Here is a 17,853-nt window from a genome sequence, read left to right on the forward strand (position 1 = left end):
AAGACGTCAAAGATATTTGCTTTGATCAAAGCAATAAATTGTATTTTGAAGTAAATTCAAATAGAAAACCATTATTTTAAATTGTAATACTTCAAAATATTACAGTTTTTTTCTGTATTTTTGATCAAATAAATGCTGGCTTGATTAGCATTTTGAGGAAAGAGTAAAAAAAAAATGTGTTGTAATATACTGTTTCAATATCTTAGAGAAACCAATTTAAGTGGAAAGATATAGTGTATTTTTTATTTTTATTTTTTTTAACAAACAATGTTTATACACAACATTCTGGTCCACACTCACACCAGATGGTGGCGGTAATGCACCAAAAAGTTGTTTTCCAACCGCCAATAAACCTTAATAGAAGAAGAAGACGTCAAGACGATCGAGGCACGGACTGTACGCTGTTATCCTCAACTACTTCACCGAGGTATGTCACTGTTCTACTAACAAATTAATTTCTTCTTATGTTGTGTACTCGGTAACTTAAAGGTTTGGTGTTTTTATTGCTCCTTAGATCGGTGTTGGACCGGCGAACACTTTAGGCCTGTTATCAGAGGACTTGCTAACATGAAGAAAACGGTCCAGAGGTCTGTAATTATACGTAATTAACAAATTTTAACTTAATTACTTAATTTAAACTTTAGTAATTTTGACTGCTTCTATTAAAATTGAATGTTTAAGATTGCTGCCTGATAATTAGTCATGGTGGGCTAGCAATGTTAACGTTTAAGTGCTAACCCTCAAGGCTGCATGCATTTATTTGATCAAAAATAAAATTAAAAAAGTAATATTGTGAAATATCATTTGAATAGATTTTAAAATGTAATTTATTCCTGTGAATTTTCAGCATCATTGCTCCAGTCTTCAGTGCACGATCGTTCAGAAATCATTCTAACATGCTGATATTGGTGCTCAGTTATCAATAATGGTTCTTATTATTATTATTATTAGATGTAAAAAAAACATTTTCTGGAAACATTTTTATGATTCTTTGATGAATAGACAGTTCAAAAGAACATCATTTATTTGAAATATATTTTTTGCTTCATTATAAATGTTTTTACTTTTATCAATTTAATGCCTATTTGCTAAATAAAAACACTCATTTCTATTAAATAAAACACACCAAACATTTGAATGGTTGTATATCATGGTTTCTGCATATATAAAGGAGCATAACTGTTTTTCAACTGATAATAATCAGAAATGTTTCTTGAGCAGCAAATAATAATATTAGAATGATTTCTGAAGATCATGTGACACTGAAGGAAGTGTGTATGACACTGATGTCCCATGCACTAATTTCCACAGTGGAGCATGTTAATAAACCGTGACTCTTGTGTGTAAGGCTTAAACATTGCCATCCTTGCTTTGTAATACTAAATGAAACAAATACATTCATAACATATCTGTGTAATATGCAATTAGTTGTGTATTTTGTAATATATAAAACAGGTGGCACAGGTTCCCCTTGCTTTTTTCTTCTTTGTTATATCAGTTATTATACTTTACACCTACGGGCAGTTAGCAGAATGAACATGATCTTTGTTACACACAAAGCAGGACAAAATTACTCGATTACAGGAAAATTTTAAAATGCTAACCATGGATAACATCCCTGACAGCAACATAGTTCTGGCCCAGATCCAGCCCACATCTGGCCCATGTGAAATCCATGCGGGCCAGTTGTGGGCCGGATATGGGCCGACACTGCTTGCTGTCTGGGTATTTATGATGTGGAAAAGCATATACAGTGCGTGCATAATTATTAGGCGATTCAATATTCTGATCATATTTTTTTAAGCACTTTTACCAATTCCAAACCACATCAATTATAATAACTACTATTAATTTTGTGTACGATCATTTTATAATTATATAATCAACAAGAACTGGAAGTGAAAAACGCTTACTGATGATCTAGAAGGAAACACGATACATTAAGGGGGGAAAACCTTTAAACAGAATGAAGGTGTACATTTTTCTTATTTTGCCTAAATATTTTTTTCATTTAGTACTGCCCTTCAGAAGCTACAGAAGATACTTCCCAGACAGCAAGCAGTGTCGGCCCAGATCCGGCCCACATGGATTTCACGCAGGCCAGATGTGGGCCGGATCTGGGCCAACACTATGTTGCTGTCTGGGTTACATGTTTCCCACAAGACAAAATAAGTTAAATTTACCCTTCTTCAAATTCAAAAAGTTTTCACCCCCTTAATGCATAATTTTTTCTTCTGGAGCATCAGTGAGCGTTTAAACCTTCTGTAATAGTTGCATACGAGTCCCTCAGTTGTCCTCAGTGTGAAAAGATGGATCTCAAAATCATACAGTCACTGCTGGAAAGTGTTCAAATACACAAAAATGCTGGAAAAGCACGGCATTTGTGAGAGCTGAAGGATTTTTCTGAAGAACAGCAGGCAGTTTAACTGTTGAGCAACTATCCCAGTGACGTAACTATCACTAAACAAAAACACACAGCTGTGGATCATTCAGGGAACAACACAGTATTAAGAATCAAGTGGATGTAAACAACGGGGTCATTTTTATAAATTCAACATTTTTTCTCTTGTGGACAATATGTAAATGTCTTATCCCTCTTATTTTGGTCAAATAATTAACATTTTGCAGATTCTGCAAGGTGTATGTAAACTTTTGACCTTATGTGTGTGTTTGTGTATATATGTACTGTATATGTGTGTGTGTGTGTGTGTAATATATTTAATATATTAATATTTTAATATTAAAAAGATATTTAATCTTTTTTTTTTAGAGACAACGAAAAGGAGGGAACTGTCTTTAAGCTGTGGAGTCAGAAAGAGGGCTCGCATTGCAGAAGACTCAAACAACTAGAACCAACTCAAGCACACAATGGTGACACACATTTGTAAGACCTTTCCCTGTGATATAAAATTTCACTGTGGTAATTATTCAGATTCTTCTCATTCTCATTGTGTAGCACTGAGGCTTATACTACTTGGGGTAGTTTTAAATTAACTTTAATTTTGCTTTTGATGCAAAAATTATCAAAAGGAAAGAAAATATGTAGTGTAGTAAAAGATGTTTTGTGTAGTAATTCAATTGTTTTAATATGAATATTGTTTTAATAGTGTTCAGGACAGTAATTGTTTATACGTCTAAATCAGTTCTTTAAACTTTTTGTTGTCCAAGACCTTCGTATTATACCTTAAGAAAGAAAAAAAGGTATTTAATTATGTATTCTGCAAGATGCTTGTAATCATTGCTTTAAAGGTATTTATCATTTCAACTTAAATGGTCATTATCTACTTGTATGATTTGTATTATCCGGGAACTGTACAAATACTGTGGCATATGGACATTACTCTTTTTATTTGTAACTTTTAAATGCAATACTCTTTTTAAATGCATTTTCTGTAAAGCTGCATTGGAATATGTATTGTGAAAAGCACTTTACAAATAAACAAATTGTGTTTGAATTCTAGATATGTATACAACTTATTTGTGTGTGTGTGTATGAAGGCATATATATATATATATATATAAAATACACAAAATGAGCTGGCCCAGATCCGGCATGGTACTGGACCAGATCCTGCCCACATTTGGGCCAAATCACCATAAAGGAATCCGCATCTGGTCTGGAGCTGGCCCAGATCCGGAAAAAACGGATCCATGCCGGTATTGGCCCGTTGTGCCAAAAGACACCGGCCCGATGGGTCTGGACCAGATCTGGCCCAAATGATTTTTGCTATCTGGGTTTCTTCATCCAGAATCTCTCCAGATCCTTCAGATTCATAGCTTCTTCTCTTCAGTTTACCCCACTCCTTTTCAACAGGGTTCAGGTCAGAGGACAGGGACAGCCATGGCAGAAGCTTCATTTTGTGCTCAGTGACACATTTTTGATTTTGATGTTTGCTTTGGATCATTGTCTTGATGGAAGATCCAAACATGGTCCATTGTAAGATGTCTAACAGAGGCAGTCAGGTTTAGATATATTATCTGTTGGTATTTGATAGAATCCATGATGCCATGTATCTGAACAAGATGTCTAGGACCTCCAGCAGAAAAACAGGCCCACGACACTATACTGTAGATCCAGCAGTATATTTAACCATGAGCATGGGGTACTTTTTATCCATGTCTGTACTATCTTGAGTGTTTGCTGCCAGAAAGCTCTTTTTTAGTTTCATCTGACCATAGAAGCCAGTGCCATTTGAAGTTCCAGTCGTGTCTGATAACTGAATATGCTGGAGATTGTTTTTGGATGAGCGAGGAGAATTTTCCTCGAAACCCTCCCGAACAACATGTGCTGATGTAGGTGCTGTTTGAAATGATTTTTAAAGGTTTTCTGCCCCCGAGACTCAACTATTTTCTGCAATTCTCCAGCTGTGGTCCTTAGAGAGTCTTTAGCCGCTCAAACTCTCCTTCTCACCGTGCATTAGGACGATAGACACACGTCCTCTTCCAGGCAGATTTTTAAGATCTTTAGTTGATTGGAGTCTTTTAATTATTGCCCTGATGGTGGAAATGGGGATTTTCAATGCTTTAGCTATTTTCTTAATTAAAGTGGTAAGTACACAAGGAGGTAAGTAGCAGGTAAGTCGCTGTGATAGCATAAGGAGTCTACTTCGTATAAACGAGACCAGACAATGAGGTGCTGTGAGGTGTGTGCTTTTATGTCAGAGGTGATTGGTGTCCAAATGATGTGCAGGTGGATGTCGTCTCTGGGAACCCAGGATATTTCTTCTGGGCCTTACCCCTCCCAGTCAACGAGGTACTCCAGCTGACCACCACGGCGCCTGGAGTCCAAGATCTCCTTGACCTCATAGATGGCACCGTCTTCTAGAATCAATGGGAGAGGGGGTTCTTCTGCCGGGCCAGGCTCTGTGGAGGGAGAGACAGAAGAGTGGTAAGGCTTAAGCAGTGGAACGTGGGATGAATTTTATACTGAGGGGGGAGCTGAAGCTGGTAGGTAACCAGGTTGATCTGTTTCGTGATGGTGAAGAGGCCAACGAATCTAGGACTGAGTTTGGTAGGCGCATCCTGATGTCCCTGGTTGACAACCAGACCTTCTGTCCGGGTTGATACTGGGGGGCTTCGGATCTACGAAGGTCGGCGGCGTCCCGGACCCTCTTGCTCTCTCGGAACCAGTAATCCACTGATGGTACATCCGACGGTTCCCCGGACCAGGGGAGTACACACTGGGGAGCCGAGTACACACTGGAACGGAGTCATTCCGGTAGAGGGTTGGCGCAGAGAATTCTGGGCGTATTCGGCCCAGCCAATGAACTGGTTCCAAGAGTCCTGGTGGCCATGGCAGAAGGTTCGTAGGAATCGCCCAATTTCGAATTACGAATTGTGGTCCTCGATCTGAAACAATATCCTCAGGAATGCTGTAGGAGCCATTTATATTTACCTTTTAGATAGGTTAATTTTAGTTATTACTTATTTTAGCCACTTGGGGGAGTATTGCACTGGGGGTGGCACGTCACTGGGAGTTAGGTATATTTACAGGTGTGGTAATTAGTTAGGGAAAGGTGTGGATGGTGGGGAACACATGGTTCTTACCATAGCCGTGAGCACCCACTTTATCAGACAGCACAACAGCACTTTATTAGCACTGGGTGAAGTACCATTTTATGAAAAATATATTTTCTACTTTTATAATAAATGGGAACACCACCCAAAGAGAGCAAATGCCTGGATTTAAGTTTTTTCTGCTATGAGTTGAGAACACCATGCCATCCATGCCGAGGCTTATAGGATAGCCTCCACAAATGCCATAGTATCGGAAGATGTGGTTAAACATCATTTCTGCAGTCTCCATTGCCGTGGGAAGACCTTTGAGGGGGAGCAGACGACATGACTTAGAAAATCTATCAATGATCACAAGAATACATGTGTTACCATCTGAGGGAGGCAGATCAGTGATGAAGTCCACTCCCAGGTGTGACCAGGGGCGATTGGGAACAGGCAGCGGAAGAATTTTGCCAGATGGTAAGTGGCGTGGACTTTTGGAGATGGCACAGTCAGTACAACCTTGGACAAACCTTCTTACATCTCTAGCCATATGTGGCCACCAGAAGCGATCTTTTAGCAGCGAGAGGGTGTTGTTGGCCCCTGGGTGGCCAGTGCCCAGAGATGAATGAGCTGAATGGATGATGGGTGTTCGTTGAGCCCTGGGTACGTACTGTAAGCTGGGTGGACAGCCCGGCGGAGCGGCCATGAAAGCATTGGTGGATGAGAATGGACTGGAATCCCACTGGATGGGACTTACGATGAGCTTGTCAGGGATGATCGATTCACGCTCCTCGTTGATCTCCTCCTCTGAATCATGGAGACGAGACAAGGCATCTGCTTTAACATTCTTGGGACCTGGACGATAGGAAATTATAAAGTTAAAGCGAGTGAAGAAGAGTGCCCACCTAGCCTGGCGGGGGTTAAGTCTTTTAGTCTCTTGTAAGTATTGCAAGTTCTTGTGGTCTGTGAAAACCGTGAACTGGTGCTGTGCACCCTCCAAACAATGCCTCCACTCTTCGAGGCCCAGCTTGATGGCAAGGAGTTCCCCGTTACCAATATCGTAGTTTCTCTCCGCCGGGCTGAGCTTACGTGAGAAGGCGGCACATGGATAGAGTTTGGCCGGTGTCCCCTGCTGCTGAGACAATATGGCACCGACTCCTGAGGTGGAGGCATCGACTTCGACAATGAACGGCTTACTGGGATCAGGGTGAACAGGGACAGGAGCTTTGGTAAATGCCTCTTTGAGTTTCTCAAAGGCTTCAGATGCGGCTGGAGTCCAGGCAAGGGTCTTAGGTTTGTTTCGTAGCAGGTTGGTTAGGGGACTGGTGATGGTGCTGTAGTTGTGGATAAACCTGCGGTAGAAGTTCGAGAATCCCAGGAAGCGTTGGAGTTCCTTAATGGTAGCAGGAGTGAGCCAGTTCCTGATAGCATCCACCTTCCCCTTGTCTATCTGGATGCCACCGCTGTCGATGTTATACCCAAGGAACTGCACTGAGGACTGGTGGAAGGAGCATTTTTCGGCCTTGAGGAACAACTGGAAGTCTCCCAGGCGTTTCAGGACCTCCGCAACATGGTGGCGATGTTCAGCCATGCTCCGGGAGTAGATGAGGATATCATCAATGTAGACCAGCACAAATCTATGAAGAAACTCCCGGAGTACCTCATGCATGAAATCCTGAAATACGGAGGGGGCATTGACAAGACCATACGGCATGACGAGATATTCGTAGTGGCCAGTAGGGGTCACGAAAGCTGTCTTCCACTCGTCCCCCTCACGTATTCGGATGAGGTTGTAAGCGCTGCGGAGGTCCAACTTGGTAAACACGGTGGCTCCGCGAAGATGTTCTAGGGCCGCTGGGACGAGAGGTAGGGGGTAATGGAACTTTACCGTTATTTTGTTGAGTACCCGGTAATCGATGCAAGGTCGTAAGCCTCCGTCCTTCTTGGCGACAAAGAAGAAACTCGAAGCAGCAGGGGAAGTCGATGGCCGGATGTAGCCTTGCTGTAAAGCCTCCTCAATATACTCTTCCATGGCCTTCTGTTCGGGAAGTGTTCGGCTTATTTTCACAGCTGCCTTTGCTCATATTTACCAAGGGTGCCAATATTAACGAGCAGCACTGTATGTGGCAGTTCTAAGTGTCTTCGAGTCCATATCCATCTATTAATTATTTTATCTTTGTAGCTACTGAGGAATCTCTATCAGGGGGCCAGCGATCAATTTGACTATTAAGAGTAATATTAAAATCTCTTCCAATTAAAATATGCGCACTAGGAAATTTAGTCAACCAGAGTTTAATTCTATGTTCTATCAAATCAAGCAGCCGGGCATTCTGTGCATTGGAGTTGTGCCCATAAATATTGATAATCAAAAATTTAATGTTAATAATAAAAAATTGTCCATTACTATCACCTTCTGAGCGTAAGACATTGCCATTAAAATGATTTAGCAAAGTAATAACACCAGCAGAACACTCAGAACAATTGGAAAAGCAAATATCATTCCCACATTGGGATCTGAAGAAACCAAATAGGTCTAGAATTTAAGTAATTTCATCTCCGTCACCTTTAGCATCCCGCTGATCATCCTCAGTCTGTTGGAGATGAAGCTCAATGCCCCCGATGAAGGCCCGCACCGACGAAGTTGAATTGTAGGCCAAAACTTGGCTCTAATTTCCTTAACAGCTAGAGGGATGTTCTTCGCTGCAGCCCAAACAGTATGCCGGAGTGTTCTCGACAAAAAGCGAAGTATGATCCCTCTTGGTCTCACGACCCCTGGCTTCCTCTTTCCCAGACGGTGTACAATGTCAGTCACCTCTGTCAGCTTGCTCTGTTCTTGAGGCAGATCTTGATTGTGTCCGTTTTAACATCTTCTACTGACTCTGGTAACCCGTGTAATTTCAAGTTCCACCTTATACATTTTTATACACAATCAAAACTGCAGAACAGTCCAAAGACAGCACTTTAGCTATGAAAAAAAGGGAACCATCTTTCCCATGAAAAGGGTTTTCAACATTCATCCCGGTCAACCACACATACAATTTGCATATGCTCATTTTACATCTATAATCTACAGAATTTATAGCCACCTGGTGGGAAAAAAAAGCTGTAAAGTGACAAAGTTTTTGTGCAGTAACAAAAATGTTTGTTGTGTCCACCATTTGCCTTCAGAACAGCACCAGTGTTCCTAGATTGCTTGTTCTAGTATCTGTTTTCAGCAGCATAGTCTGCCTAATCTAATACTACATAATCAATTGGTGCACTGATATTTGTAAAGAAGCATCAAGATAGTGTTGCATGATGTGAAAATCTGTGAAAAGACAATCTGCAGATTAAATTTATTGCTTTATTTTTGAATCATCAATATAATTGGAATCACGTTCTTGAACCCTTGCCAGATCAAGGTTATCTGGAAGGAGTGGTGCATTGATTGTTATACAGATATGTACATGAGATTACATTGAATCCTTTTCACACACAATCTTTTTTATTCAGAATTTTGATTTCACAATAACTTCCCAAGAAACAATGGGGTGATTACTCACCTTTTTTTCTTCCTGAGCCTATCTATATCTATAACTAGAAGCACTGAGGGAACGAGAGACAGTGAAGACAGACCTCATATCAAGAAGAGATCGAACCATCGCATTCTTCATCAGTAAGTATTTCAGAGGCTTGTGAAAACTATAACAGTACTTGTAACATTTGATATACATGTACGGTGCAAAATGTTTCATTAAAAACATTTGAATTAAGATGGTAATTTTATATCTTCTGCTTTAGGGTGTTAGTAAGAAATATTAATTTCAGGTTCACCTCATTAATTTGAACATTTATTTTGCAAATAATTTAATAATAATTCCTGTGATATTTTTGTAAAACAGATAGTACAGACACTTCACAGATCAAGCAACTGCTATTCTCCGCTATTCTATTATTGTTTGTGGTTACTGCACTTTCTTTGAGGTTAGCTGATAGACATTAGCTTAGTCACTTTCCACCAGATAACTTCTGCAGAGTATGGATGTAAAACTAAATATGTTATTACAGGTGTGGTAGATCAGGATAAAAACTGAAAACCTTTTTTATTGAGAGGGAAAGAGGGTTCCTTTCATTGTTTTCTATTTTATTTTTACTTTTTCAATGCTAAAGCGCTGTCTTTGGGCTGTTTTGATAGTATATAAAATTCTACATTTGACTTTTCACATATTAGGAGAGCACTTCAGGTGAAATAAATGTTTCTTGTCTGTGGTTTGAACAGATAAACTTTTAACTTTTTTCATTCTTGTACTTCTATACTGTTTTCTGTGCTGGCCTAACATGATGTTTTAATTTAATTTCCTTCATGCTAGGCTGTAAACGAAATGGACCCAATCATTGAACCAGTGATTTTGGCAAACTCAAAATTCTCCATTGACCTGTTAAAAGAGCTCTGTCGGGGCAACACAGACAATGTGTTATTCTCACCCCTGAGCATCTCCTCTGCATTGGGCCTGGTCCTCCTGGGTGCCAAGAACAACACTGCTGATCAGATGCTTAAGGTGCGCTTAAACCTCCAAATAGCTCTATATAAACTGTCATCTCATGTTTAAGAATGCTTTAAAGTGGATCTTTTATGCCCCTTTTTACAAGATGCTTTATACAGATACTCTAGCACAAAAAAAGAACACATCATGGGACCGTTTCCACATGCATTTTTGCATTCCACTGCGCTGCTTTTTTATTTTATATGTAAATGCGGACCTTGCATTTTTTTCTCCCATTCAGGGCCATTAGTAGTGCGTTGAAAATGCAAGGTGTCAATGCATTTTTAAACTACTTTTAATTTGAGCGTTGCGTTTTTAGAGCGTGGTTTCCTGCAAAAGACGCTGTGAAACATGATGCAAAAGTAGCGCAGTGGCATAGAAAAACGCATTCTGTGTTTATTGATGCGGCCAACAACAGAACGTTTAGATTGTTTATAGCTGACACACTTCGTGTTTCCACTGATGAGGAGATAAACATGTGCCGCTCACTCAGGGGAGGATCTAAGCTAACAGGGCAGATTCCACCAGTCTTTACATTATGTCAGTGTTTAGGAAATGCGGCAACTCATTTTGACACACTGTTTATGATTAATGGGGAATATAAAACAGGAGTGGGTGGATTATTTTAAATTTTATGGTGGTTGTGTAACACACTGCCGACACATTTATGTTCCAACACCATGTAAAAGTGAATTTTGCATAATAGGTCCCCTTTAAGGCACTGATTGCTGTCACTCCACAGTCTCAAATTCTCTGAATACATTTCACTCAATATTAAACAATATTCTGTTGTGTTTCTCTTAAGGTCTCCGCTTTGACAAAATGAGAATCATGTACCACTATCTGTTTGAGGAGATCTACAAAGAAGGGGAGTACAAGAATCTGGAGCCCAACCACAAAATGAAGCGAAGCCTGCAGCTGGTTAATCGCTTGTATGGAGAAGAGACAGTCAATTTTTATGACGTGAGTTGGTTGAGAAAGCACAGCAAATGGTTAATTTACTTCCTGAAAATGACAGTAATGCATCATTCAGTGAGATGTCTGGGTCAGAACACAGATGTTATTGTAATCCATGTTCCCTCTCTTTCTACTGACGATGTTAGGATTACCTAGACCACTGTGAGGAGTGGTGTTTTGCCAGCTTGAGGAGTGTTGACTTCAAGAATAATCCTGAAGCTGCCAGAGAAAAAATCAACAGCTGGGTGGCGTCTGAGACTGATAGTAATTCAATTAAAGTGTATTTGTTGTCAGCTATCAGGCTATAGTCTATTAGACCACTTTCTCATAATTTCTCACTCTTCTGATTGATGTTTTTAGATCAACTGAAGGAGTTCTTGGATCAAGGAGATGTGTCTAAGGACACGAGTCTTGCTCTTATCAGCGCAGTGTACTTCAAGAAGAAGTGGGTCAAAGCATTCACCAAAAAGGTAACTTTGTCAAGACAATTCAGCTTTGTCTGCTAAAAGTGGTAAAGGTGGATGATCTACATCTATGTGCAGTTCTCAGCTTGTTATTGTGCCAAACAACACCCCTTTCATTTAATTCTATTTATACACCTGCAGCGCTTCTGTGACCGGAGAAAACAGAATAAAACTATAGGTTTACATAAAAAGGAATATGTATAGTCTATATGCACAAAATATATTTCACTTAAATCACAGATTAACAAAATGAAAAAAAAAAGATTTTTCGGACGGCCAAATCCACTTTAATTTTAAAAATAATACTGTTTTGTGTCACAGAATGCAGTTGTAAGAGTTTTTTAGGCGATAATGTGCTTGCTTGGACTTCAAATATGCGGTTTGTTAATAAAGATAAGGTCTACTTCAAAATTTGCTTCGACATTTTCGGAGCCGGGAGCTCCATCGGTTCAGCGGCCGTTCAGCACTCATTACACCCGCAGAGAGCGCCTGACCGCGGCCAGATCTCACTGCAGAAGATCCAGGGGGCGGGGTTGGATCCACATCCAGGGGGTGGAGACGGGTAGGTTTAGATAAATGAAAGGTGGGAGGAGTTGGATCTAGATCTAACCACACCCCCTGGATCTTATGTTCTGCAGTGAGGACCATCTCGCTGGCTCTGGTGTCTCTCTAGTGGTTAAACACCAGATATAAATTCATGTTGGGTAAATCTAACGGCCAGTCTTTGGTCTCATTGAACTATTATTTGTTCCAGAGCTAATAATTTTGGCAAAATATTATCATGTTTATTCAATGCTGTATAATGCGCATATCTTTAGCTGTATATCTTTGTACAGAATTACCTAGCAACTTTTATGATGGCTGTTGTTGTTGTTTATTACAGTAAATATGATTATTCAATAAATAATATTTTATATAAAAATAGTATTTAATAATAGTGTTTAGTACTGAAGCATGGTGCGTGTTCGTGATTGTGATTTTAGTTACATTGTTCCGCCATGACTTTTGTGAACAGAAGTTATTTTTACTTTCAACAACGACGCGGCTAACAAATGAGCATTGCTGTCAGCACAAATCACGCTTAACGAATGAAAGGATATTGACCATAAGATAAGGCTTTCCTCAGTGGACATTCAGACTTATGTTTTATTGTATGTATCAGATGCAGGTAATCACAGTCGCTCAGTCCATCTCTCTCTCATAATACAAGCTTTTCCTACATTAATACAATAAGTTTTCAATGAGGCAACTCAACGTTCCTTCGTTACTAGTTCTAAAGTGACGTTTTGGAATTAGTAACAGAGGCTTGGGCTCAGCTGTTAAACTGTCAACTTTAGATTTAAATCTGTGGCGGAAGGAAGTAGTTCTGCACAAAAGCGGGCTTTTAAAGACACTTCGTTGTTGTTTCTAAATTATTTACACACTTATGCCGTCCAACTGTTGTATAAACACAATATCACACTCGGCCTGCGGCCGAATCACGGCCGTGTGATATACAGCCATATCTACTCGTGTGATATTGCTCATATATAGTATACTCAAAAATATACTTGAACTGTACTTAAGTATGCTTAATAAAGATGACCATGAATACTATTTTTCGTAAGGTAAGGGAGACTGCAGCACAGCTAACACTGCAGGTCCAAGTGCTAACAGCATCAGTAATGTCCAATCTGTCTGTGTTTTAATGTCAGGGCAACGGAGCAGCGATGTTTAAGACGGATACCCTTCCCCTGGGTACTATCCCACACAGACAACATCAGCTTCCCACTGAAGCTCGGATTCTGGAGATCCCTTATGAGAATAATCATCTGAGCATGCTCATTATACTCCCAGAAACGATTGATGGCCTACCAAAGGTAAAACAGTCCGTCACATGAACAGACACTGAACCTCCCTTACTGCTTTTACTTCACTTGGAACTGCATTATTAGGATAAAGTCTACATGAAAATCTGGATTGTTGTGTAGGTTTGGTATTACATGAAATGGGAAACAATTAAAAGTCTCTCCCTGCTTGTCTCTTATTTTTCTCTCCTTCCTCTAAGCTGGTAAAAAGGATCACTTATGAGAAGATTATTAAGTGCACTCAGCCGGACAATATGATTCCCACAGAGGTGAATGTTGAAATGCCCAGCTTTAAGCTTCAGGAGAAATATGACCTGGAGAAAGCCCTGACGGCTCTGGGAATAACTGACCTCTTTAGTGATAAGTGTGACTTATCTGGCATGGCACCTGGGCCGCTGAAGCTGTCCAAAGTGGTGCATAAGTGTGTTGTTGAGGTGGACGAGAAAGGCACAGATGCAGAAGGAGGCGCTGGAGGAGTTGTCCAGACAGACGGTAAAAAAATCACCGAGTCTTTCATCGTAAAATCCCCCTTTCTTTTCTTCATCCGCCACAACTCCACCAAGAGCATCCTCTTCTGGGGCCGCGTCACCCCCCCACCACCTGTAATCTAGAATCTGAACCGCAGAGCACCTTCCACAACAGTGTGATCTGTCATATTAAAAACAGTGATTATATTGCATGTATCTTCATTTAAAATTGATTTGCTTGGAACGTAAGTTTTAAACAAAACTCTGAATACTCAAAATGTTCCAGCACTTAAACTGAAAAACTATAAATAAAGGAAAATCGGGCAGAAACTTGTGTTCTTTTTTTCTTAAACATAACTTATTGTATTAAGTGTCAGTGAACGGGTGGAAATGAACTTGAATATTTGAATGATTTGAACTGAACCGTGAGGATGAGTAAATGATGACTGGATGAACTAAATCATTGAATAATGCTCAGTTCAAAGTATAAATTCAGTTTATAGCGTGAAGAGGGAGAAACAGATAATTAATTATTAAGGAGAGCAGGTTTAAAGTTGACAAAATCAAAGCAAATCAAGCCTGGTTTAGATCAGGTTCAGGGGCTCATAAAGCTCAATATAACCTTCTGCTGCGTCTCATTTTGGAGGCTGTTTCCTCCGAAGGTCACATTCAGAGGCTGCGTATGTCATCGAGGTGATCTCATTTAAGAAACGCAAACGTTAGACTGCAAAGTAAATACGAAAATACAGCTGCAACCAGCAATTATCAGGGTTCAAGCATGTTAAGGCTTTTAAAACAACGTGCAAAAAAGTACTGTTTTCTTTAGCAAGCATGTAAAAACTGACAGCACAGAGGGAAAGGCAACCAATACAGACAGTTTACAAAGAAATCGTATGTGTTTCAATGTTTTTAACAGTTATCGAGGCTGAGCAAAATGCATAGGACTAGTTCATGAAAGTTAATCTCCAATATTTGTTGAACGGTTTGATTGATTGCAGTGGTCCGAGAGGCAAAGATGCTCAGAATGAGGAGCTCCACCATGCAGTACGAATGGTGCGGGCGTGTGCGATAAATTGCACGATACCCAATCTTTACGCAAAAACATGAAGGATAATGACTCACCATAATGACAAAGCAAACACCGGATTCATCACAACGTTGCAAATTTATTAAAAAGGCAAAACTGAAAAAAAAATTACATTGCACAAGTATTCACACCCTTAAATCAAATCTTTTTTTCCATAGTCTTTAGGTGCATTTTTGTAAATTGCAAACAGGGTTTCATGTGTCTTTACTAGAAGCTTAAAGGGTTATTTCACCCAAAAATGAAGATTCTGTCATTAATTACTCGCCCTCGTGTCGTTCCAAACCCATAAGACCTTCGTTCATCTTCAGAACACAAGTTAAGATGTTTCTGATTAAATCCGAGAGCTCTCTGAGCCTCCACAGACAGCAACACAACTGTAATGTTCCCAGACCCAGAAGCACGTCGATAAAACAGTCCATGTGACAGGCTCAACTTCAGTTTTGTGAAGCTACGAGAATACTTTGAGCGGAAAGAAAACAAAAACAATTTATTCATGAATTCTCCTCAATACATTGTATGGGTCAAAATTATACATTTTTCTTTTATGCCAAAAATCATTAGGATATTAAATAAAAATCATGTTCCATGAAGATATTTAGTAAATTTGGTACCGTAAATATATCAAAACTTCATTTTTGATTAGTAATATGCATTGCTAAGAACTTCATTTGAACAACTTTAAAGGTGATTTTTTCAATATTTAGATTTTTTTGCACCCTCAGATTCCAGATTTTCAAATAGTTGTATCTCCGCCAAATATTGTCCAACAAACCATACATCAATGGAAAGATTAATTTTTTATTTTAAATTAAAAAAAAAAAAAAAAAAAAATTGACCCTCATGACTGGTTTTGTGGTCCTGGGTCACAAATGATTCACATCAAGTGATTTATATGCTCCTGAAGCTCCATTAAACCCTCTGTAACGGGGCTGATGAGACGTGCGGATCCAAGTACAAGCTTTTATTTACAGACATGGTCATAAATACAGGCAGGGTCGAGCAATGGCAAACAAGTATGGCAGGGACAAGACAGAGTAATCCTAGGGCAAGCAAAGGTCAGCCGACAGCGAACAGTATCCGAAGGGGCTTGACGAGAGAGGTATCTGAAAACAAAGCAATAGTCCAGGCAGGGGAGACTATCAGAGGCTCTGTAGAGTAGCTACGGCTAGGGGAGCGGTAAACGCATACAATACTCGGCAGTCCAGGGTTTAAATAAGGCAAGTAATCAGTGCAATGTGTAATCTGTGTCAGCTGTGTGTGATCAGTGCCACGAGCTGTGTGCGGGTGTCCTCAGTGCAATGAATGATGGGAATTGTAGTCTGGTGAAATGCAACAGTAGTGTAGTGCAGTGAATACTGTGGTGAGTGAATGGAAGTTACAGACCAGATTCGTGACACCCGTGATTCAAGGATTCATGTCATGTGGTTTCGGTTATTAAAATCACATTTTCATCACAGGAAAGACACAGATGTTCAATAAAGACTTGCATGCATTATTAATAACCAGAATAATCTATTCATCTGCTCATTAATATAGGTCACTGGCGTTAATGAAGCGGTTTAATATGGTTAGATGTTTATTCAGTTTTATAACTGTTGTTCCACCCACAAGAGGAAAAGGACTCTGAAGATTTTTAAGAGCAAGTAAAGAAAATTTAAGGAATAAATCAAAAGGGAACACAATGTATCAATATGTTCTCTAAATGTAAACGTCTAGAGAGCAGACGGCGAGTTTAATTAGCAACAGTTTGACAATACTTCTAATAGACTTCCATTACTTTAAGCAGTATTGTTTTGTTGTTTCTCATGCAAACCTCTGAAGATTCATAAATCAAGACACAGTTACTTGAGAAGAAAATGAGAAATTAAGTCATGCTTTCTGTGAAATTGAGGCAAGTGAAATGAATCAACGCAATTAAGGGAAATCAAGTTTTCATACATCACAGACAGATATTTGTTTTGTTTTGTTTTAAGCATGAACTCAATTAATTGTTCAATTTCTCTGAAAACAAGACTTCATATCTTCACTTTGCATCTCCAGTAAATGTGTCTTGATTTAAGGATGTTTAGACATTTTTTTTTCAGTGCATGCAACATTTAATGCCACGACTTTATGAATTTAAGATGTTCGGCTCCGATTTAAGAGCTTTTCAGGCCTTAATTTGTGTAAAAGTGAATGAAGACTTTTTAAGACCCGCAGAAACCCAGTTACGGGGTTCATCATCACATTCTGATATTTGTTCACTTATTTCTCTGAGAGATGAGCCACCTGTAGAGTTAACAGCTGGTCAGGTTAGGTCAGGTTAGGTTAGTCTGACCTTGAGGGTTCTGTCCATGGATGCGGACAGCAGCAGACGGCTGAGGTGATCCACTGGACTCCACTGAAGACCGCGGTCAAGCCACCGGCTCCTGGACTCTGCTGCAGGTCTGTTTGTGGTGTTACGGATGCGGAGACACAAAGCGGCCAAAAAGCTGACCTGTATTTCAGAGGTTATTAATTAAATGTGTTCCAAAACATGAAAAACTATTAACAAGCATATTAATAATGGACATTATAGAAGATACAGTTATATTATGTTCAAATATATACTGTGGAGTTTTCCATAAAAATAAAGACTGCATTAAAAATGCATTATAGCACTGATTATTTCCTGTTTTCTACATGCATTATTCAGATTCCTTCAGAGTTAACTCGAAAATGTCAATAAATTATTTTTCAGAACGACCATGTCTCTGTCTGTGTCAACTTTCACTGGGTTTTACTTTAGAGTTTTTGGAGAAAATTAAAGACAAAGTCTGTCACAGTACATTATATCACAGGTGTGCTTTGCCTCTTCGTGCACTATGAAGACTCTACAGGTATCTTAACTAAAGGTACACCGCTTCTATATTATATTATATTCTATAATAAAACCCCTAATGTATCTGAGTTTATTATCGTTTATATGACCATAATTAAATATAAAGCATCACAAGAAAGACACAGATGTTCAATAAAGACTTGCATGCA

At 39.4% G+C, this 17,853-nt stretch overlaps 2 protein-coding genes and 1 long non-coding RNA gene across 5 annotated transcripts in view; 2 read left to right on the top strand and 1 right to left on the bottom strand.

Annotated features, from left to right (window-relative positions):
- The window catches only part of LOC131523545 (serpin B4-like), a 35,250-nt gene extending 17,962 nt beyond the window's left edge, over positions 1-17,288 (bottom strand). For 2 of the 3 annotated variants that reach the window (XM_058750013.1, XM_058750009.1), the window contains exon 1: positions 17,162-17,288. The gene's annotated coding sequence lies outside the window, so the exon portion shown is untranslated. The remainder of the gene's footprint in view (positions 1-17,161) is intronic. The other variant, XM_058750010.1, reaches the window with a different exon arrangement.
- LOC131523547 (uncharacterized) lies at positions 313-10,065 on the top strand. Its single transcript, XR_009266804.1, has 4 exons — positions 313-427; positions 515-587; positions 9,080-9,154; positions 9,849-10,065. It is a non-coding gene; the product is annotated as an uncharacterized LOC131523547 (long non-coding RNA).
- On the top strand, positions 10,836-14,103 carry LOC131523546 (leukocyte elastase inhibitor-like). The gene is made up of 5 exons (XM_058750015.1): positions 10,836-10,985; positions 11,126-11,243; positions 11,340-11,449; positions 13,138-13,302; positions 13,491-14,103. The coding sequence occupies exons 1-5, from the start codon at positions 10,845-10,847 to the stop codon at positions 13,899-13,901; spliced, it is 945 nt and encodes a 314-aa protein (XP_058605998.1). The 5' UTR covers positions 10,836-10,844; the 3' UTR covers positions 13,902-14,103.
- Positions 17,289-17,853: the final 565 nt, after the last annotated feature.

This window comes from Onychostoma macrolepis, chromosome 17 (assembly GCF_012432095.1).
Source record: "Onychostoma macrolepis isolate SWU-2019 chromosome 17, ASM1243209v1, whole genome shotgun sequence".
Taxonomy (NCBI): domain Eukaryota; kingdom Metazoa; phylum Chordata; class Actinopteri; order Cypriniformes; family Cyprinidae; genus Onychostoma; species Onychostoma macrolepis.